Genomic DNA, 24,412 nt, shown 5'->3' on the forward strand with positions numbered 1-24,412 from the left:
TATAAAATTTGTGTTTTTCCTAAACATGAAGTTTAAAATATAACAGTTCATTCGTTTTTTCCTAAATTAAATAAATTCTAGAGTTTCATACACCTGTGAGTATGGTATGAAAGATGTGTAAAATTCATCAAAGAATCTAACTTATGAAGAAAAGTGTACCTATAGCAACAAATGCAGCCATTAGTAAGTGAAAAAATGATGAAATTTCAGACCTAAATTTTTTTATTTTGTTATGTTTTCGAACTTCCACTGCAATGAGTGTGAATCCTGAATCCTTCCTGGTGATGCTGACAAAGTTTTACGAATTTATTTGTAAAAGTATAGACACTGGAAATTAAAATGCCCTGTGATGCCTCTCCTGCTCCAAGTCGGCCCGTTTGACGTCCTACCCCCCTTAAGAGGTTATGTTTGTCATATAAACTGGTTCAAATGGCTCTGAGCACTATGGGACTCGCCGTCTGAGGTCATCAGTCCCTTAGAACTACTTAAACCTAACCAACCTGAGGACATCACACACATCCATGCCCGAGGCAGGATTCGAACTTGCGACCGTAGCGGTTCCAGACTGAAGCGCCTAGAACAGCTCGGCCACCTCGGCAGGCCTGTGTGTCATATAGTAAGTGTTTAAAAATTTGCATTTCTTCCAAACTATTCAACCTCGCACCCTTCACTTTGCTATGCATTGCGAAGTGAATTACTTGTGTTACCCTTTTTTCGGCTACTAATGTTCGCGGGCGTACGGAGAACAACTCACAAAAGTTTCATCACAAACGGATGAATGTTTTAGGAACGCATAGATGACAAACATGCATTTTTATTTCTGTAGATATAGGTGCTTAACTGTATACGGACTATAAGTAAAATTTCCTTATTTGTTGTCCTCCCTTGATTTTGAATTTTAATGCCCAGCAGTGTATCTGACTTCCTGTCTTTTGTTTTAAACGGGATACTGCAGCAGCTTAACAAGAAATGAGAAATGGCTGCTCCGTACGGGACAGAGCGCCGATGGCAGTGGAACGAGTGGTAGGGGGAGCGGGGAGCACTGACTCACCTCTGCCGGAGCAGGGGGTCCAGGCCGACTGTGGGCTCGTCCAGGATGAGCAGCTCTGGGTTGTGCACCAGCGCCGCCGCGAACGACACTCGCCGTTGCTGCCCGCCGCTGCAACAGTCACACCAACGAGACAATACAGTGAACAACGAATATCATGATGGAGTATACGAGTAGGAATGGCAGCTAGAATAGACAAACACTTCCGAGTCAGAAACTGTATGCCTTGCGCTTAATTCAGCCTCGATCTGTTCTCTGAAAGCCAAGTGCATATGTTGCCGAATAACTTATTACACTACTGGCCATTAAAATTGCTACACCACGAAGATGACGTGCTACAGACGCGAACGTTAACCGACAGGAAGAAGATACTGTGATATGCAAATGTTTAGCTTTTCACAGCATTCACACGAAGTTGGCGCCGGTGGCGACACCTACAACGTGCTGACATGAGGGAAGTTTCCAACAGATTTCTCATACACAAACAGCTGTTGACCGGCGTTGCCTGATGAAACGTTGTTGTGATGCCTCGTGTAAGGAGGAGAAATGCGTACCATCACGTTTCCGACTTTGATAAAGGTCAGATTTTAGCCTATTGCGAGTGCGGTTTATCGTATCGCGACATTGCTGCTAGCGTTGGTTGAGATCCAATGACTTTTAGAAGAATATGGAATCGGTGGGTTCAGGAGGGTAATACGGAACGCCGTGCTGGATCCCAACGGCCTCGCATCACTAGCAGTCGAGATGACATGCATCTTATCCGCATGGCTGTAACGGATCATGCAGCCACGTCTCGATCTCTGAGTCAACAGATGGGGACGTTTGCAAAACAACAACCATCTGCAAGAACAGGTCGACGACGTTTGCAGCAGCACGAACTATCAGCTCGGAGACCATGGCTGCGGTTACCCTTGACGCGCACTGGAAGCGTGTATTCGTCATCGCCATACTGGTGTATCAGCCGGCGTTATGGTATGGGGTGCCATTGGTTACACGTCTCGGTCACCTCTTGTTCTCATTGACGGCACTTTGAACAGTGGACGTTACATTTCAGACGTGTTACGACCCGTGGCTCTACCCTTCATTCGATCCCCGCGAAAGCCTACATTTCAGCATGATAATGCACGACCGCATGTCGCAGGTCCTGTACGGGCCTTTCTGGATAGAGAAAATGTTCGACTGCTGCCCTGGCCAGCACATTCTCCATTCTCTCACCAATTGAAAACGTCTGGACAATGGTGGCCGAGCAACTGGCTCGTCACAATGCGGCAGTCACTACTCTTGATGAACTGTGGTATCGTGTTGAAGCTGCATGGGCAGCTGTACCTGTGCATGCCATCCAAGCTCCGTTTGACTCAATGCCCAGGCGTGTCAAGGCCGTTATTACGCCCAGAGATGGTCGTTCTGGGTATTGATTACTCAGGATCTATGCACCCAAATTGCGTGAAAATGTAATCACATGTCAGTTCTAGTATAGTATATTTGTCCAATGAATACCCGTTTATCATCTGCATTTCTTCTTGGTGTAACAATTTTAATGTCCAGTAGTGTAAATTGTCTCACGGCAAGTTACTTTGGAGTGTACCCGCTTGTACAGCATTATCTAAATTATGTTTCAGTAAAAATTCATTGTTTTAATTACATTTAAATGAAATGAATGTTAGTGAAACAAATGGTGTGGAGTAATTGTTTCTTCTTTCCCTTGCGGCCCATATGTAGTCACAGCTGGAGTTTGCGGTCCGAGATACCAGTCTGTCTTCACAGCGCTGGTCTATAGGTTTCGATGAGTCGAGTACCAAAACATGTGACATAAATGACCGTATCTTTTGTTTGCATCGAATTTGACGTTTAATTGCGTTGACTCAGGAGTTTAATTTTGTAGACCTTCAACGGACTGTAGGCCTTAGTATTTGACAAAAAATCAGTTTGGTACGTCTACCCTTTCCTGAGAAACAGGGGTGTTACCAGACGGACAGACAGACAGACGGACCACAAAGATCCAACTGAGCAACGGAAGCATAAAAATGAAATCAAGGTCGAATGCACCCCTGAAAATACGCACGTAAGGAAGGAGTTAGTAACGTTGACCGATGAGGTATCGTTTTCAGAGAACTGGAGGTCAGCACGCCCATAAAACATTATATCCGCCCACACCATAACACCTGGACCACCAAACCGATAATGACTGGCAATGTTGGACGTATGCCTGTATGGCAAGGAACACGTAATGCACCTGGAACATTGCCATTTCCCATTTCGCATTTCGTACAGTTATTTATTCATCGTCTGCTATTAAAACCTGGACGTGTATGCTACAATTGGCATTTAAATTACTCCAGCGGAGGACCTAAGAAAACAAGTACATCAGTTATCATGTACATTAGTTATAAAGCAGATATAAAATATGGAATAAAGTGAACGATATGCGATGCGGTGGACTGTAAAATGACCAGTAAATCAGGTTGTGATGAGAGCCAACAAAAAGAAAAATAAATTGTGTATTAAGATGAGCATTTGAATCAACATTAAAGTCAGCAATAAAAAGAATACTGAAATGAACAACGAAATGGACAATAAATGTACACTAATAAAGGTAACTGGATTAAGGGACATGGGTAGCAAGCATCCTTACACAGGGCTATACAGCTGCCCTTGCCTCAGGGTTTTATGCAACCCTCTATGCCTTCAGATTTTCATATTCTCTCGCTCGCTAGGTGCAAACTATTAACCCTACAGAAAAATGAACAGGGCCTTTTTCCAGAAAAATTAATGTAATCAAATTTCGTAGTGGGACGTGTTTTCGTGTGAGAATTGACACGTTATGTCTGTGCTTTTCGTCCTTAGTGTGATGTTTACTGCAGCATGCAATGGGGCAGCCCTGCAAGCGTATTTTTCACTGGCAGCCATGAATGCGAATGTTTCTTCAATTGTTGTCACAATGATGAAATTGATTTATCCAACCCCTGCACATGTAAGTGACGAGTCCATCTAAGTAGTAGACTTTCTGACTGGTATCCGAGGTTTATAAGTGTACGAAAAGAATAATACGGTATAGATCGATGAACTTACTGCGTCTGCAAAATTTTAAACATTTACGTACATGTTAACTATCAAATAGGGAATTTCTAATAGCTTAAGCCTCAATATTAATCTTCCATATAAAAATATTATATGTATACACTTGCCATCTAGAATCGCGATCGTTTGGCAAGAACAATGCAGTACGTCAAAACTCGTTCAGGGAAGATCCTAAGGGAACGTACAGTCTACAATCCCCACCAAGACCTGATCTAAAGAGCGTAGTTTGTCAAGATGAACCAAAAGACAATTTGTAAGATGAGACTTGCGCATGGAAGTTTAACCGTCTCGCGTGTGTAAAATCATCGTCACGAGAGCTACATTTTGTGACTGTCAATAAGTCGGCTGGAGATCTAGGTCATCTGTTGTTTTCTTACAGCAAGTATGAAGTTGCGAGGAAAACATATATGCAGCAGTTGAGTTCATAACGTGTCCAGCTCCCACAGACCATTACTTCACCGAGCGAGGTGGTGCAGTGGCTGGCACACTGGACTCGCATTCGAGAGGACGACGGTTCACTCCGGCGTACGGCCAGCCTCATTTAGGTTTTCCGTGATTTCCCTAAATCGCTCCAGGCAAATACCGGGATGGTTCCTGTGAAATGGTACGGCAGACTTCATTCCCAGTCCTTCGCTAATGCTATGAGACCGATGACCTCGCTGTCTGGTCTCCTCCCCCAAACAACCCAACCATTATTTCACTTACAATGAAAACAATCTGCACGTTCTTACAGCATTCATTGACTGATTTCAAAAAGCAGTTTTGCTGTTAGTATTTGAGCGTAATTAAACTCATAGCTTTAATACAGTGGGAGATCATATTGTGCACTATTTTAATGTGTTCCATGCAATATGTGTTTTATCATGTATTAATGCTTGTTTAGCATTCTGCTTGGTTCACTGAAAGAGGTTCGTTCAGAAGTCTTGATCTTAAAAAATTAAGGTAACTTTTTTAAATACAATAATTGTAATGTGAACTGTCAACAACCGAACACGACAACTGTCAAAGCTTCATGAGCAAATGTCAACAAAATAAATAATCAAAATAAAAAATGTAAAAATACTAATAGCGTCAGGCGTTTTTGTTTCCTTGTAGATTTTTATGAGCTAGGGGAGAAAGCGCCAACGGCCTTGCCGCAAGGGTAACACCGGTTCCCGTCAGATCACCGAAGTTAAGCGCTGTCGAGCTGGGCTAGCACTTGGATGGGTGATCATTCGGTCTGCCGAGGTGTGTTTGCAAGCGAGGTGCACTCAGCCCTTGTGAGGCAAACTGAGGAGCTTCTTGAATGAGAAGTAGCGGCTACGGTCTCGTAAACTGACACAGGGCCGGGAGAGCGGTGTGCTGACCACATACCCCTCCATATCCACATCCAGTGACCCCTGTGGGCTGATTTTAGATTAGATTAGATTTACTTTCATTCCAATTGATCCGTAGTGAGGAGGTCCTCCAGGATGTGGAACATGTCAGAAAAACAACAATACATGACAAATATTTACAACTAAAACAAATAAGCTAATGTACCATTCCACAGGTCCCAAGTGGAATGATCGTCATTTTTTAATGAACACCAAGAGTCATTTTACAAATACTAATGCACTGAATTTAAAATAAAAAAGTTTTTTATTTATTTATAAGGTAATAAACATGTAATACAACTACTGTAATATTTATTTACAATGAACACATTACTGCACTGAAATGGTGCAGAAGTTAGATTATACTTACACACACACACACACACACACACACACACACACACACACACACACACAAATTTTCAGTGAACACATTACTGCACTGAAATTGTGCAGAAGTTATGTTGTACTTATATACAAATCAGTTGGTTTTACTAAGAAATTCATCAATGGAGTAGAAGGAGTTGGCCAGCAATAAATCCTTTAGGCTCCTCTTAAACTGAATTTCATTGGTTGTTAAGCTTTTTATGGCTGCTGGCAAGTTATTGAAAATGTGTGTTCCTGAATAATGCACACCTTTTTGTACAAGACTAAGTGACTTTAAATCCTTGTGAAGATTATTCTTATTTCTAGTATTGATTCCATGAATTGAGCTGTTGGTTTGAAAAAGTGATATATTTTTAATGACAAATTTCATTAAGGAATAAATATATTGGGAAGCTGTAGTTAGTATCCCTAGTTCCCTAAACAGGCTTCTGCAGGATGTTCTTGAGTTCACACCACATATAATTCTTACTGCACGTTTTTGTGCCCGGAAAACTTTAGTTTGCCTTGATGAATTACCCCAAAAAATAATCCCATACGACATTATGGAATGAAAGTAAGCATAGTATGCCAGCTTTTTCATTTTTATATCCCCTATGTCTGACAAAATTCGCATTGCAAACAGAGATTTGTTAAGACGCTTCAGCAGTTCTGTGGTGTGCTCCTCCCAGTTGAATTTATTATCAAGCTGTAATCCCAAGAATTTAACACTGTCCACTTCTTCTATCTTCTTGTCATCGTATGTTAGACATATACTCTTGGGACACCCCAAGATTTCTGAGGATGACACGGCGGCCGGTCGGTACCGTTGGGCCTTCCAAGGCCTGTTCGGACGGCGTTTAGTTTAGTTTAGTTTAGAGGAGAAAGCTTAATATGACCTACAGTTTATTTTATATATTATTTCTGTGTTTCATCAGTGCGCTGTGTCATTGTCATATAGGTAGCGACAAATTAGAGACCAATATCCCTAACTTCGATTTGCTGCAGAATCCTTGAACATATTCTCAGTTCGAATATAATAAATTTTCTTGAGGCTGAGCAGCGTATGTTCACGAATCAGCATGGCTTTAGAAAGCATCGCTCTTGCGAAACTCAACTTGCCCTTTTCTCACATGATATACTGAGAACTATGGGTGAAGGGCAACAGACAGATTCCATATTTCTAGATTTCCGAAAGCATTTGACACGGTGCCCCATCGAGGCTGTTAAGGAACGTAAGAACGTGTGAAATAAGTTCACAGATATGTGAGAGGCGCGAAGACTTCTTAAATAATAGAACCCAGTATGTTGTCCTCGACGGCGAGTGTTCATCAGAGACGAGAGTTTCGCCTGGAGCGCCCCAGTGAAGTGTGATAGGACAGCTGTTGTTCTCTATACCCATAAATGATTAGGACAGCGTGGGCCGAAACCTGCAGTTGTTTGCTGATGATGCCGCAGTGTATGGTAGGGTGTCGAAGTTGAGTGACTGTAGGAAGATACAAGACGACTTAGACAAAATTTCCAGTTGGTATGATGAACTGTAGCTAGCCCTAAATGTGGAAAAATGTAAGTTAATGCGCGTGAGTAGGAAGATCAAACCTGTAATATTCGGATACAGTATTACTAGCGTCCTGCTTGACAGTGCCAAGCCGTTAAATATCTGGGCGTAATGATGCAAAGCGATATGCGAAACGATCATGTGAGACCTGTGTTAGGGAAGCGAATGGTCGATTTCAGTTTGTTGGAAGAATTTTAGGAAAGAGTGGTTCACCTGAAAAGGACACCGCATATGGGACGGTGGTGTGACCTGTTCTTGAATACCGCTCGAGTGTTTGCGATACGTATCAGGTCGGATTGAAGGAAGACATTGAAGCAATTCAGAGGAGTGCTGCTAGAGTTGTTACCGGTAGTTTCGAACAACACGTAAATGTTACGGAAAAGCTTCTGGAACTCAAATGGGAATCCCTGCAAGGAATGCTGCGTTCTTTCTTAGAAACACCATTGAGAAAATTTAGAGAACTTCCCTTTGAAGGTGACTGCAGAACGATTCTACTGCCGCCAACATACACTGCGCGTAAGGACCACGAAATAAGCACGAGAAATTAGGGCTCATACGGAGGCATTTAGGCGGTCGATTTTCCTTGCTCTATTTTCGATTGGGACAGGAAAGGAAATGGCAAGTACACAGAACACCGCGCCATTCACCGTACCGTGACTTGTGGAGTATCTATGTAGACGTAGATGTAGACAAGCTGCCGCTGTAAACGGGGACTTTACGAATTTATTAAATGAATAACAAAGGCTACTACACGAATTGTTTGGTCGTTCTCGAGTCCCAACGTGCGACTGCACAAATTATAAACCTAATTAGTCAAAAGCACTGTTCCCGAATTTCTGAGCGCCTAGTTCGTCTTTGTGATTTGGCTATGCATTTATCGCAGTTACCCTTGAAAACTACTCACAAATGTTCAATAATTATTATGCAGCCACGATTATGTGGTAAAAAATATTGACACTCACAGTACTTTTGATTTAAATATAACTTTAAATATAACTTTTTAACACCGAATCAAAGTAACGGCTGTTTAACATTGAATCAAAGTAAAGACTGTGCGAGAGCTTAAAGAAAAGCGGAACAGTACCTCGTGTCATTTAACGCGTAATTACCGGTAGAAGCTCGGAAATATTTCAAAGTACACTTAGAGTATGTATTCTAATGTTCTTTAATGGCAAACCAAATAAAACCAGAAGTTCAAATCACTCTCAAAATTACTCAAAAAATGTTTCCGACTTCTGCGCTATTTACCTTACGAGAACTATTCTTTCACAAGCTAGCTCTCTTTATGTAATGTTGTAGAGTATTCGCTGCCGACACTCACGAAAGAAATACAAGTCCCCGAGTTAGCACTTATAAATCTTCAGGACACTAACGTGACGCCAGCTTCACTGCATAAGCACTTCACTGCTCCGGCTCTGTCAAACGACTTCCCCAGGAAGGTCCACACAAGACGGCTGTCGGCTTTTTGAGCACTAGAATACTTGCTAGCCAAACCAACCCGTTCCGTTTTCCGGTACATATTTATTAAGTGTTAATTTTATACACTGAAGAACCAAAGAAACTGGTGCAACTACCTAATAACGTGTAGGGCCCTTGCTATCACGTAGAAGTGCCGCAAGACGACGTGGCATAGACTCTACTAACGTCTGAAATAGTGCTGGAGGGAACTGACGCCACGAATCCTGCAAGGCTGTCCATAAACCCGTAAGAGTACGACGGGGTGTAGTATTCTTCTGAACAGAAGGTTGCAAGGCATCCCAGATACGCTCAGCAACGTTCATGTCTGGGGAGCTTGGTGGGCAGCGGAAGTGTTTAAACTATTAACAGCGTTCCTGGAGCCACTCCATAGCAATTCTCAACTTGGGGTATTGCATTGTCCTGCTGGAATTGCCCAAGTCTATCAGAATGCACAATGGACATCAATGGATGCAGGTGATAAGACAGGATGCTTACGTATGTGTCACCTGTCAGAGTCGTATCTATACGTATCGGAGGTCCCATATCATTCCAACTGCACACACCCCATTCGCTCGAATTGTCCAGAATGTTCTTCAAACCAATCGCGAACAATTGTGGTCCAGTGTCACATCGCATTGTCATGGGAACATGAAGTACATGGTCTAGCGGTTCTAGGCGCGCAGTCCGGAACCGCGCGACTGCTACGGTCGCAGGTTCGAATCCTGCCTCGGGCATGGATGTGTGTGATGTCCTTAGGTTAGTTAGGTTTAAGTAGTTCTAAGATCTAGGGGACTGATGACCACATGTGTTGAGTCCGATAGTGCTCAGAGCCATTTTGAACCATGAAGTACATGAATGGCTGCAAATTGTCTCCAAGTAGCCAAACATAAACATTTGCAGCCAATGATCGGTTCACCTTGACCAGAAGACCCAGTCTATTCCATGTAAATACAGTCTACACCATTATGGATCCACCACCATCTTTCACAGTGCCTTGCGCGACTGCTACGGTCACAGGTTCGAATCCTGCCTCGGGCATGGATGTGTGTGTCGTCCTTAGGTTAGTTAGGTTTAAGTAGTCCTAAGTTCTAGGGGACTGATGACCTCAGATGTTACGTCCCATAGTGCTCAGAGCCATTTGAACCATTTGAACAGTGCCTTGTTGACAACTGGGGTCCATGGCTTTGTGTCTGCGCCATATCAAACCTTACCATCAGTTCTTACTAGCAGCAATCGAGACTCATCTGACCAGGCCACGGTTTTCCAGTATCTAGGGTGGAACCGATAAGGTCACGAGCCCAGGAGAGGCGCTGCAGGCGATTTCATGTTCTTAGCAAAGGCACGCGCGTCGGTCGTCTGCTGCCATAGCCCATTAACGCCAAATTTCGACGTACTGTCCTACCGGATATGTTCGCCGTACGTTCGACATTGACATCTGCCGATATTTAATGCAATGATGCTTGTCTGTCAGCACTGACAACTCTACGAAAACACCGCTGCTCTCAGTCTTTAAATGAAGGCCGTTGGCCACTGCTTTTCCCGAAGCGTGGTATTTTCGGCACACTCTTGAAACTGTGGATCTTGGAATACTGAATTCCCTAACGATTTCCGAAATGGAATGTCCCATGCGTCTAGCTACAACTACCATTCCGCGTTCAAATTCTGTTAATTCCCGTTGTGCGGCCAGAAATACATCGGAAACCTTTTCACACGAATCACCTGAGCACAAAAGACAGCTCCCGCAATGCACTGCCACCTTATAAATTGCGCACGCGATACGATAGCCATCTGTATGTGTGCATATTGCGATCCAATGACGTTTGCCACTTCATCGTATTAATGTAAAAACAACATCAAAACAAGACGTATTCGTCATCACAGAGTGTCCGCAATCGTTATTTGTACAGAACTGTCCAAATTGTCTCTATATCGCTTTTCTTTATTTCCACGTAATCGTTTTCGGCTCAGCTGCCCATCTTCAGATGTATTACAAAAAAATTTTAAATTTCAGTTGTTTTAGATTAAAACTGGTGTAAGATTTATGCCTATAAAGCTTCAAAATTATTAAGAAATTAGTTACAGTACAACAGTTGAGTAACATTGTATTGCATTGTACGTTAACCGGGGGTCTAGAAACGACGGAGAAGCCGGCCGCGGTGGCCGAGCGGTTCTAGGCGCTTCAGTCCAGAACCGCGCGACTGCTACGGTGGCAGGTTCGAATCCTGCCTCGGGCATCGATGTGTGTGATGTCCTTTGGTTAGCTGGGTTTAAGTAGTTCTAAGTTCTAGGGGACTGATGACCTCAGATGTTAAGTCCCATAGTGCTCAGAGCCATTTCAACCATGTTTTGAACGGCGGAGAGGCTCCGTCCCCGCTGCAGCCGTAGTGGTCCACAACCCCACGACGACTACCACAGTCCACTGCACCCCTCCTCAGCCCCACACCGAACCACTCTTTCAGGGCTATGATGCGGTTCAGCCCCCGTTGTACCTCCCCCCCCCCCCCAACCCTCCCCCACAGGGAACGTCTCACGCCAGACGAGTGTAACCCCTATGTTTGCGTGGTAGAGTAATGGTGGTGTACGCGTACGTGGAGAACTTGTTTGAGCAGCAAACGCCGACATGGTGTAGCTGAGGCGGAACAAGGGGAACCAACCCGCATTCGCCGAGGCAGATGGAAAACCACCTAAAACCTTCCACATATTGGCCGGCTCACCGGCCCTCGACACAAGTCCGCCGGGCGGATTCGTGCCAGGGACCAGGCGCTCCTTCCCAATCGGGAAAGCCGTGCGTTAGACCGCACTGCTAACCGGCCGGGTGCGTAACATACTGTTTGTTACATTTACAGAGTAGCCCGTCGAATGTAGAGCTGGACGTTCACTGTAATAGCTTGTCGTAGACTAGTCTGCTGTGGCTTCATATGTTTTTGTAAGAAACATGATTGGTGCAATACTTACTTTTTGAGCTTTTAACTGATATTAATCCTTGATTTATGTTTGAAATGTTATGCCTAGGAATATTCTTATGTGTAAATTATTTCAATCCGAGCGCTAAGCCGTCCGGTGTGGCCGTGCGGTACTAGGCGCTTCAGTCTGGAACCGCGTGACCGCTAGGGTCGCAGGTTCGAATCCTGCCTCGGGCATGGATGTGTGTGGTGTCCTTAGGTTAGTTGGGTTTAAGTAGTTCTAAGTTCTAGGGGACTGATGACCACAGATGTTCAGTCCCATAGCGCTCAGAGCCATTTGAACCGAGCGCTAACGGCTCTACGATCGACAAATGGAGGAGGTATTTTTAGACTTTTTTTTTTTACAAGAACACACCGCGATTTGACTGTTTTATTGTTTATTTAAGTATAACCCAGGTTTCGGCCTTTTATCCCATTTTCAGTATTTGACTTTATGTCTTTAACATATATTGTAAGACACCTAATGTGTTATCAAATTCAAAAAACTAAGAAAAATATTGGCTCAAATACTTGAAAATGGTATAAAAGGCCGAAACATGCGTTGTACTTAAATAAACAATAAACAGTCAAATGGCGGTGTGTCCCTTCGAAAATGTTGTGTAACAGTTACTCAGCAACAACAAAAATTATTTTTGGAGGATTTTAAAGATCTTTTAAAGTTTTTAATAATAATCTCCTCGTCCATGTTTAATATGTTACATTTAGGAACACCTTTTATAAATTCTACCTGTTCCTGGAAGACACTTTAGAGCGCTATGAAATGCCGTAGGTGTTGCAGCAATTAGGTTTCTTAAAAATTTATGAATCCGCAGAAGGCTAGTGTATGGCCAGTTCGATAGCGAACTTTCTGATCCATATTTGGCAGGTTACACTTAACGATAACAAATGGTACGTTACTGCACTGTCGTACTATAATTTCTTAAGGATGTCGAAGCTTTCTAAACATAAATCTTAAACCATTTGTAATTTGAACCAACTTAATTTCAATTTTTTGTGCTAGAACTGAAGAGAGGCAACTGGCCAGAAATATATCATGTGGAAATAAAGGTAAGCGATCTGGAGACTTAACTTCGACACTTTTGTAGAAACAGTATGACCGTATCGTGATTATTTGAGGATGTCCCAACGACACAGTGCAGTGGCGAAACGCACATTTTATTAAACACGCTATCGAGTATATACTAAAATGTTATTATATTTTTGTTCCTTCAGGAAAAACAATCCCACATACATGATTACTTTTAAATTTAAATAATTAAATGCGATACGTAAACAAGGAATAGGAGAGAAAGTAGGTCAGAAACGCCTAAATCTTTGCAAACACTCTTCGTTCCTGGATCCCCACCAGTAACGTTTATTTGTTTTTATTTATTTATTATTACGGTTCGAAAGCTGAGCTCCCGGTCGGAGATTATCCATGTAGGTGGAATTCCACGCGGCACTTTGGTTTACCGGGTCGCACAGGAGCCCAAAAAGCGAGAACCTCTCTAGATGTAGACCTCTGCCTCTTGAATCTTATGGGTGATCATTTTCTTCACCAAAAAAGCTCTACGGAAAACAATTAGCGCTTTCGGACCTTGTTAGTAAGATAAACGGAAATATTTGCAATAGCCGAAAATATGATTCGCTTCTTATTTTGCGTAGCCAGTGTTCTTAGTTGCTTTACTGTTATTCAGGGTATTAAAAATTCGTATTTGCAACTACCAAAAAATTACTATTTGCCTTACCATACGCTACCACTATGACGTTTAAATCAATAGAACAAAACAAAAGGAGCGTGGAAAAGTAACTAGGCAGTTTTTAGTAGCCTCAAAGATGGATTTTAAATACCCTGAATTCTATTCGCTGTTACATAGAAATAACGTCATAGATGAGAACCTTCTAGTTCTTGGGAACAAACGAGGGAAAATTATCGGACGTGCGTCAGCACATAACAAAATCAGCCCCCCTGTCGGATGAGTGACTCTGCTAAAACGTTAGATTGCGCAGCTGTAATGTTATTTCGCTGGTGATCTTCGATGTGAACTCTCGGGCAGGAGAAAAACGTTACCACAAACTGTTTCTTTTTGCGCCTAACTGATCTCAAAATCGCAAGCGCCATGCTTCGAGGAAGGCCTTTACATTTCATTTGCATGACAGATGGTTCTGACCTCGCTGAACTTGACTTGTTACTCATTTCGCTATGCAATTACGAGCTCTACCATTCATCCAGAGATATAAAGTGTGCTGTTAACAGGAAGCTGTAACAATGAAAGGTGACTAGGATAAATGAACTGTCCTTGTGGAAAAGTAATGTCCAGATGATGACACTAAGTAGTTGCCTCCATTGTGCGCGTAATAGAATAATAATTTATGTCGAAAGTGCAGGAGGCCACGTTACACAACGTCCTATTCGCTATCTAGCAACACGAAGCTTTAGTGCAGCAAATACTGGTGACGTCAGTGTTTAGCTTAAGAGGCGTAAGCAAGGAGGCGAAATAGAACCTACAACTGTCTGTAGTCCAACATGTTAAGGAGGGAGATATGACTGGAGTATCCAACAGGCCCCATATGGAACGGAGAAGCAGAAACTGAAGATTCTAATTCTGTTTTGGCTGAGGACGTGTTTCTTCACTCCCACAAGGCCTTCGTTATTGTTCCACACCATCGACTAGTAAACAAAATAAATGTACACTGAGGTGACAAACGTCATGGGATAGCAATATCCACATATACAGATGGCGGTCGTATCGCGTAGTCAAGGTATAAAAGGGCAGTGCATTGGGGGAGCAGTCTTTTGTACTCAGGTGATTCATGTGGATAGGTTTCCGACGTGATTATGACAGCAAGACGTGAATTAACATTCTTTCAACGCGGAATTGTAGTTTGAGCTACACGCATGGGCCATTCCATCTCGGAAATCGTTAGGGAATTCAATATTCCGAGATCCACAGTTTCAAGAGTGTGCCGAAAATACCACGCTTCGGGAATTACCTCCCACCACGAAAAAAGCAGTGGCCAACGGCCTTCACTTACGACTGAGGCCGGCCGGTGTGGCCGAGCGGTTCTAGGCGCTTCAGTCTGGAACCGCGCGACCATTACGGTCGCAGGTTCGAATCCTGCCTCGGGCATGGATGTGTGTGATGTCCTTAGGTTAGTTAGGTTTAAGTAGTTCTAAGTTCTAGGGGACTGATGACCTCAGAAGTTAAGTCCCATAGTGCTCAGAGCCATTTGAACCATTTTTTTACGACTGAGAGCAGCAGCGTTTGCACAAAGTTGTCAGTGCTAGCAGACAAGCAACACTGCGCGAAACATCCGCAGATGTCAATGTGGAACGTACGACGAACGTATCCGTTAGGACAGTACGTCGAAATCTGGCGTTAATGGGGTGTGGCAGTAGATGACCGACGCGAGTGCGTTTGCTGAGGGCATGACGTAGCCTGCAACGCCTCTCCTCGGCTGGTGACCTCATTCGTTGGACCGTAGACTATTAGAAAACCGTGACCTGGTCATATGAATACCGATTTCAGTTGGTAATAGCTGATGGTAGAGTGTGCCGCAGACGAAGTCATGGATCCAAGTTGTCGATAAGGAACTGCGCAGGCTGGTGGCGGCTTCATAATTGTTCGGACTGTCTTTACATGGAATGGACTGGGTCTTCTGGTCAAACTGAACCGATCATTGACTGGAAATGGTTATGTCTGGCTACTTGGAGACCATTTGCAGGCATTCATGGACTTCATGTTCCCGTCAGAATGCACCATGACACTGGTCCACCATTGTTCGAGATTGGTTTGAAGAACATCCTCGGCAATTCGAACGAATGATCTGGCTACTCACAACACCAGACATGGATCCCATCGAACATTTATGTGATATAATTGAGAGGTGAGTTCGTGCGCAACATCCGGCACCGGCAACACTTCTACAGTTACGAACGACTATAGAGGCAGTATAGCTCAATACTTCAGCAAGGGACCTCAACGATTTTTTGAGTCCATGTCACGTCGAGATTCTGCACCACGCTGCGTAAAAGGAGGACCGATACGATATTTGGAGCTATCACATGAGTTTTGTCAACGCATTGTATACGAAATATCAGAATCGATACCGGATTGGACTGAAGACTTCCTAGAAAACAAAACTCAGTGGGTCGTCCTGTAATGTAAAAATATAAAAACAGTGATACGTTAAAAAATACGGCAGTCTGCCAATGTAATCGTATTCTTAATGACTCAATAGTAGCGGTTGAAAACACTTTTCTGAAAGTGACTCACAAGAATGTTCTTAATAGTGCAATATCTTTTAAGTTAGCCCGACACTGATCAGTAATTAAGAAACTAGCTCAGTTCTCAGGGTAGTTACGTAATCGTCGATCGTTAATTGTCCTTTCCTTCTTTACCCAACACCACGGATATTATTGCAGGCTCGTGAGAAGTCGTGTGCTTATTGCACCAGAGAATATTTCACAAGTCCGTTCGATGTAAAGTACTGCAATACGTAACTTAATATCCCCAATACAAGATAACAAGAGTAGCATCTGCAAATGAAATCCTATAATGGAACTGGAATCCTGTGACCAGACCTTTTCTGCCTGGGATGTTATCTCGTTATATAAAGAAAAGCTGTAAGTCAAAATTGTTACATTATTATCAGCGGCCGCCGGGCTCGTGGGATCTGCAAGAAAGTTAATTGTCCCAACCGACGGCACGTCTCGTAGATGAGCTAAAAGAAAAATGTTCAACATTTTCTAAGATGGCGACTATCAATGAAAATTCTTTGTTAAGGCCCCTATCTACTTAGGACAATCCAGGTATCAGATTACAAATTGATTGATCGCATACACAAATTATTTTGACCAAATAACCATTATATTTTTCTGGTTTTAAGTACAAATTACATTATTATCTAGTACAGCAAAACGAGATTTACACAAGAACGGCCTCTTAGGTCCGAATCCAAGCAGATAAGATAAGCGAATGACAAACGAAAGATAGTTCATGCATAGAAGGGCAAGAGTTCATGGAATAACATGTCCATTGTAGTTCTATCTTTTCTTCCTTGGCGTAACTTGTCGGTTCTTTATAAAATGTATCATAATATTTAGTTTACATTTTTTTAAGCCAAAGACCACCAAGGAGAAACAGTACAGTCCTTCACGGGACGAATCAGAAAATGCAGCGTTCGACGTACCTAAAGGTGCAGTGATAGACCCGCTGCTTGAAAAAAAAAAAAAAAAAAAAAAAAAAAAAGTGGAGTACTCTGAAAGGAAGGAGCAAATGTTATGAAACGGTTGAGATAGTATGTGATAGTATTTTATTCATTACAAAATCGAGTCAGTTTCGATGGCCTCTTTAGACTACAGGACGATCTAATTAATAAAGACAGCGGCCTTCAACTTAGTCAGGCTTGGAACTCTGCACTCAGTCTGGAGAGAAATATTCGGTCCCAGAGATCGAGGACCGCCCCCCACGGCGGAAGCAGGGAAACTGCAGACCCCAGTTCAGACCCAGGCGCCGTTTCCCCCACCACCTCCAGTAGCCGCCGTGCCGGCCGCAGCGAAGACACCAGGAGAGGAACGGTGGAGGGGGTAATGGCTAGTATATATAGGGCGCCGAGAGGAACAGCACAGCATTCGTCAGGAACCACCTGAAGATGGCAGCGTGTACGTCTGCTGAAATATTGTGGAGAAATTACGACGCTACCCGGTCGGATACCCGAGAACTGTTCAAATTGGAAATTCGCCGGGAAAACTTCAGATCGCATGGCATTTTTTGTTCTAAACATTAGTAAATGATCAAGAGAAATGAATGATCGTGAAATAAAAACAGCCCAATCTCGCTGATTCACTGACAAACTTCAATTATTCGTGAAGAAATATTTTTAAATATGCTTCGTCTGCTGAAAGCAAGAGAATATAAACACATATTTAATGGATAAGGAGCATGTTATCTGATGTTCTCCATTCTTGTAATGAAGAGTACTTTCCTTGACACGTAAAAGTTTTGTATGGAGTCTAATGATTCTCACATTCTCACAATTCACTCGCCTTCCTAATACACGAATGTGTTTTAAATGTAATTTCTTTCGCTCCAAAGGCGAATGTGTTGAAGATTCTCGCAGCTTGTGGTTTACATGTAGCAACAATTGTGAAACTGGATTCTTCTGTGTTGGGAAACAGTTGTATTGCTTTTGCCATTTTTTTATCACGTGTACATGGTTTTCGCTTTAGTTGTGCTGCCTTATTTGGTACGTTAAATGATATAGACGTTGCATTCCGTACAAGTTTTCCTACGTTCCGCAATCACTGACCTGACCGGAAGCGTAATCGGGAAAATTCCACGCTGTCCAACAGAATACGTCTTTCTGCAAGAGGTCAGTTCTGCCATTTACTAGCCTTTTTTTTTCTTAAAAGAATATAACATTCTTCAGTAAACGTCTGTAGGATACAAGAGAATCGTAAATAAACTGTCCTGTAGTGTACTGTTTCCTACCTCCCAGGGTCCTTAGGCAACTAAAAGACAAATGTGGTTTTGTCTTACTATCAGTGCCGATTTTCATGACACTACGTACGCTCCCTACTGTAAAAACTATATTACAGATAAGTATAAACTGTTCTGTTCAGACTGATCCGATATCGCATTCAGAAGTGTAGCTTTTTGTCCGCTTGGAGTGCCGTTGTCACAGTGTACAACAAAAATCAGCGGGAATGGTCGTGACCGTGTTAGACTGTGGCAGGACGGTGATCCATCACTGAACGCAATGCGACGCCATTCATCGGCTATCCTTGCTTCTCGGTCGTGGCAATATTCCAAACGCAGCCATTTGCGTTGTTAAAAACAGCCTAGACACGAGGTGGTAGTATCCTAGTTCGACTGCTGCTGATTTCACCTTCCACACCTCAAAAAAGCTTCGATTTTCTTCATTCATGGTTTTCGTCCAGTCTATGCTGTACTTCCATACAATGCTGCTTCGACAGGCATATTCTAAGAAATTTCACCCTCCCATTAAGACTGTTTGATATTAATAGACTCCTTTTAGGGAGATTGGTAGATCTCCAGCCTTGTAGATACCACACACCAACTTGAATGACCGATCGGTTACCGCTTCCCAAGTTATTTCACCAATTCGCAAGGAATGTTGTCTATCCTTTCTGCCCTGTTCGATCACAAGTCTTCCAAAGCTTGTGCCAGTATCTTTATCTGAGAACAGCGTTCAATCTCAACGTCCTCAATTACTTGATTTACATATTCCAGTCCCTGTCTTCCCCTATAATACTTGTCCTATAAGGCTCTCTCTAGACACCATCTCTGCCTTACGCTATTCTTAACACGAGATCTCCGTTCTGTACGGACCTAAATGTAGCACTACGTCAATATTGTCATCCGTGGGTCCGATACAAAGACGGTAAACCAAATTACAAATAAAACAGACTACCCAGATCGCAGTTGTTCTTAATGAAACGATGCAAAAAACCGGAGGTTTACGAACCCTTATTACAACGTCTATATCTACATCTACATTTATACTCCGCAAGCCACCCAACGGTGTGTGGCGGAGGGCACTTTAGGTGCCACTGTCATGACCTCGCTTTCCTGTTCCAGTTGCGTATGGTTCGCGGGAAGAACCACTGCCGGGAAGCCTCCGTGCGCGCTCCAATCTCTCTAATTTTACATTCGTGATCTCCTCGGGAGGTATAAGTAGGGGGAAGCAATGTATTCGATACCTTATCCAGAATCGCACAACTACACCGCGATGCAGAGCGCCTCTCTTGCAGAGTCTGCCGCTTGAGTTTGCTAAACATCTCCGTAACGCTATCACGCTTACCAAATACCGCTGTGACGAAACGCGCCGCTCTTCTTTGGATCTTCTCTATCTCCTCTGACAACCCGACCTGGTACGGATCCCACACTGATGAACAATACTCAAGTATAGGTCGAACGAGTGTTTTGTAAGCCACCTCCTTTGTTGATGGACTACATTTTCTAAGGACTCTCCCAATGAATCTCAGCCTGGCACCCGCCTTACCAACGATTAATTTTATATGATCATTCCACTTCAAATCGTTCCGCACGCATACTCCCAGATATTTTACAGAAGTAATGCTACCAATGTTTGTTCCACTATCATATAATCATACAATAAAGGATCCTTCTTTCTATGTATTCGCAATACATTACATTTGTCTATGTTAAGGGTCAGTTGCCACTCCCTGCACCAAGTGCCTATCCGCTGCAGATCTTCCTGCATTTCGCTACAATTTTCTAATGCTGCAACTTCTCTGTATACTACAGCATCATCCGCGAAAAGCCACATGGAACTCCCGACACTATCTACTAGGTCATTTATATATACTGTGAAAAGCAATGGTCCCATAACACTCCCCTGTGGCACGCCAGAGGTTACTTTAACGTCTGTAGACGTCTCTGCATTGAGAACAAAATACTGTGTTCTGTTTGTTAAAAAGTCTTCAATCCAGCCACACAGCTGGTCTGATATTCCGTAGGATCTTACTTTGTTTATCAGGCGACAGTGCGGAACTGTACCGAACGCCTTCCGGAAGTCAAGGAAAATGGCATCTCCCTGGGAGCCTGTATCTAATATTTTCTGGGTCTCATGAACAAATAAAGCGAGTTGGGTGTTAAGGCACGCCAAGTTTCGGGAGCATATCCTATGCTACTCGTTCCGTTGTGGTTATACAATCCTTTGAAGGGCCCGTAGAAAGCATTGCGACTGGAGTGGCTGCTGGGGCCTTACTTTGGACTCACCTGAGGTTTTTGACGAGTCGGTCCCCTGGAGGCAGCTCCAGCAGCCGCGACAGGAAGACTGCCCGCTCAGTGATGGCGTCGTTCTCCATGCAGAAGATCCACCCGAAGTACCACAGCACCTCATCCACCGTCAGCTCGCCTGGCAGCGCTATCTCCTGCGGCAGAAATCACAGTTCAGCTCTGGCCACAATTCTATCTATTGCTTGGGCCATTGTCCCGCCTTGTGCGCGGGGTTGGCGTGGTTAAATCGGATTTGGCATGTTAATGTGAAGGGGTGGCAGGATGCCCTTCCCTCCACCACCCCGTACCCCCTGGTACAGAATCGGAGTACCCCATCTGTCTGTGTCTAGTGTAAATCATGGAAAAGTGCGAATGTGTTTCAACTGTCTGTGAGTCGTGTAACTGAGGCGGGACGTGGGGACCAGCCCGGTATTCACCTAGAGGGATGTGGAAAACCGCCTATGCCTACCTGAGTCCAGGAAGCAGTGAATTAGCGCTCTCGGCTAACCTGACGGGTCAGCTCTGACTACAATGAAGGACTCTAATTCTACACTTAATTAAGAAGTGCTGCGACGCTTACAATGAAAGCTTTCACGTCTGCATGTCTCAGTAGCTGGTGAACCTTCTCGATTGTGAGGTTGTCGTCCACGAAATTTCTTAGATCCTGACGTTTCGTCCAGAGAAACGCTGGGCATCCTGTCGTGCCCTAGTAGAGATCCAAGTTACCAGTATACATTCAGTGTCGCCTGCGTGCCGCAATTAGGAAGTTGATGACAATATTTCCAGAATGAGATTTTCACTCTGCAGCGGAGTGTGCGCTGTTATGAAACTTCCTGCCAGATTAAAACTGTGTGCCGGACCGAGACTCGAACTCGGGACCTTTGCCTTTCGGGGGCAAGTGCTCTACCAACTGAGCTACCCAAGCTGACTCACACCCCCTCCTCACAGCTTCGCTTCTGTCAGTACCTCGTCTCCTACTTTCCAAACTTTACAGAAGCTCTCCTGCGAACCTTGCAGAACTAGCACTCCTGAAAGAAAGGATATTGCGGAAACATGGCTTAGCCACACCCTGGGGGATGTTTCCAGAATGAGGTTTTCACTCTGCAGCGGATTGTGCGCTGTTGTGAAACTTCCTGGCAGATTAAAACTGTGTGCCGGACCGAGACTCGAACTCCAGACCTTTCTTTGTCTTTCGCGGGAGAGTGCTTGAGTAGCTCAGCTGGTAGAGCACTTGCCCGCGAAAGGCAAAGCTTCCGAGTTCGAGTCTCGGCCCGGCACACAATTTTAATCTGCTAGGAAGTTTCGATGACAATATTGTTTGTTGTGTTTCAGTCTAATTAACCTGTATAATAGAGAAGTGAGGGAGTAGAACTTCCTTGGTTGTTTCAGAGTTGGTGTTGGGGAATAGAGAACGACCATTGACAGGATTGGTAATTTGCCAAAGTAGCAAAATGGTTTGAACTCGTTAAAGAAGTTTATTTATCATTATATTATTTTATTTGTTTGTTTGTTTTGTTATTTATCATTAGACATATACGAGATGTCTAACCAACTAACATATACTCTAAGACAAAAAATGAAAATGAAAGAAAACGACGCACCACGAAGGAATGATCCGAATGTGGCGGGAATCGATAGATGTGATGTAAATGTATACAAAAACCAATGATTAAAACCTCAGAGAAACTGGATGATTTATTCAAGAGAAAGAGCTTCACAAACTGAGCAAATCAATAGTGCGTTCAAATGGTTCAAATGGCTCTGAGCACTATGGGACTTAACATCTGAGGTCATCAGTCCCCTAGGACTGAGAACTACTTAAACCTAACTAACCTAAGGACATCACACACATCCATGCCTGAGGCAGCATTCGAACCTGCGGCCGTAGCAGTCGCGCTGTTCCAGACTGAACTGCCTAGAACCGCTCGGCCACCGCGGCCGACCAATAATGCGTTGGTCCACCTCTAGCCCTTATGCAAGCAGTTATTTGGATTGTCATTGATTGATAAAGTTATTGGATGTCCTCCTGAGCGACATCGTACAAATTTCTGTCCGGCTGGCGCATTACGTCGTATAATCTCCAAGATGATTGGAGGTCCCTACCCATAATGCTCCAAACGTTCTCAATGGTGGGGAAGTCCGGCGATCTTGCTGGCCGAGGTACGGTTTGGTAACCACGAAGATAGGCAATAGAAACTCTCGCCGTTTGCGGGCGGGAATTATCTTGCCGAAATGTAAGCTCAGGATGGCTTGTCGTGAAGGGCAACAAAACGCTGAGCAGAATATAGTCGACGTGCTGCTGTGCTGTAAGAATGCTGCGGTTGACAACCAAAGCGGTTATGAAAAGAAATAGCACCGCAGATCATCACAGCCGGTTGTCTTAGTTCGTACGTCGGGCGACAGACAGGCTGGTATTCCAATGCTGTCTGCTCCATCAGTAGATGCTGTTAACCAAGTTGCGGCGCTACTCTGCTTATTCGATTACTACTGACTAGTCACTATCACTGTACACTACTGCCCATGGCCGACCCTTTATACCTTTCCTGAGTGACTTTTTCCACCCGGCTCTACACTCATGCTCTTAAATTAAGGATAATGCTGATACATGGTGAAACAACGCTCTGGTGGGCGGCTTGCGTGTTTAAATCACCTTGGGGTATGACCATGCGGTGCATCTGACCTGCGGTCGTCGCACAGTGGCGCTGGCAGCAGTATACATACGCAGAGGTGTGTTGATACATGTCAGAGTATGGTGCAGCGAGTTAGTGTGCAGACGTTTTCAGACGTGCTAATGGTGACTGTATGTTGAAAATGGCTCAAAGAACACATATTGATGACGGTATGAGGGGTAGAATACTAGGGCTACTGGAGGCTAGTCAAACACAGCAGGTCGTAGCACGGGCCCTCCGTGTGCCACAAAGTGTGATCTCAAGATTATGGCATCGATTCCAGCAGACAGGAAACGTGTCCAGGCGTTACAGTACGGGACGTCCACAGTGTACAACACCACAAGAAGACCGATATCTCAGCGTAAGTGCCCGCAGACGGCCACGGGGTACTGCAGGTAGCCTTGCTCGGGACCTTACCGCAGCCACTAAAACAGTTGTCTCCAGACACACAGTCTACAGACGACTAAACAGACATGGTTTATTTTCCCGGAGACCTGCAAGGTGGATTCCACTGACCCCTGGTCACAGGAGAGTTCGTAAAGCCTGGTGTTAAGAACACAGTACATGGTCATTGGAACAGTCGTCCCAGTTTATGTTCACGGATGAGTCCAGGTATAGTCTGAACAGTTATTCTCGCCGGGTTTTCATCTGGCGTGAACCAGGAACCAGATAACAACCCCTTAATGTCCTAGAAAGAAATCTGTATGGAGGTTGTGGCTTGATGGTGTGGGGTGGGATTATGATTGGTGCACGTACACCCCTGCATGTCTTTGACAGAGGAACTGTAACAGTTCAGGTGTATCGAGACGTCATTCTGCACCAGTACGTCTGCGTTTTCAGGGGTGTAGTGGGTCCCACCTTCCCCCTGATGGATGATAACGCACGGCCCCACCGAGCTGCCATCGTGGAGGAGTACCCTGAAACAGAAGATATCAAGCGAATGGGGTGGCCTGCCTGTTCTCCAGACCTAAACCCCATCGAGCACGTCTGGGATGCTCTCGGTCGACGTATCGCTTCACGTCTTCAAACCCCTTCGACACTTCAGGAGCCCCAAACAGGCACTGGTGCAAGAATGGGAGGCTGTACCCCAGCAGCTGCTCGAACATCTGATCCAGAGTGTGCCAACCCGTTGTGCGGCCTGTGTACTTTGCATGCTGATCATATCCCATATTG

At 44.1% G+C, this 24,412-nt stretch overlaps 1 protein-coding gene and 1 non-coding gene across 2 annotated transcripts in view; both read right to left on the bottom strand.

Annotated features, from left to right (window-relative positions):
- Positions 1-24,412, bottom strand: part of LOC126175657 (ABC transporter G family member 23-like) — a 396,587-nt gene that overhangs the window by 114,223 nt on the left and 257,952 nt on the right. Inside the window, exons 5-6 of the mRNA XM_049922565.1 lie at positions 20,571-20,725; positions 1,052-1,159 (exon numbers count right to left, since the gene is read on the bottom strand). Coding sequence (XP_049778522.1) covers positions 1,052-1,159; positions 20,571-20,725 — 263 coding nt within the window. The remainder of the gene's footprint in view (positions 1-1,051; positions 1,160-20,570; positions 20,726-24,412) is intronic.
- Trnas-cga (transfer RNA serine (anticodon CGA)) lies at positions 21,421-21,495 on the bottom strand. The gene has a single exon. It is a non-coding gene; the product is annotated as a tRNA-Ser (tRNA).

The sequence above is a fragment of the Schistocerca cancellata genome, chromosome 3, assembly GCF_023864275.1.
Source record: "Schistocerca cancellata isolate TAMUIC-IGC-003103 chromosome 3, iqSchCanc2.1, whole genome shotgun sequence".
Lineage (NCBI taxonomy): Eukaryota > Metazoa > Arthropoda > Insecta > Orthoptera > Acrididae > Schistocerca > Schistocerca cancellata.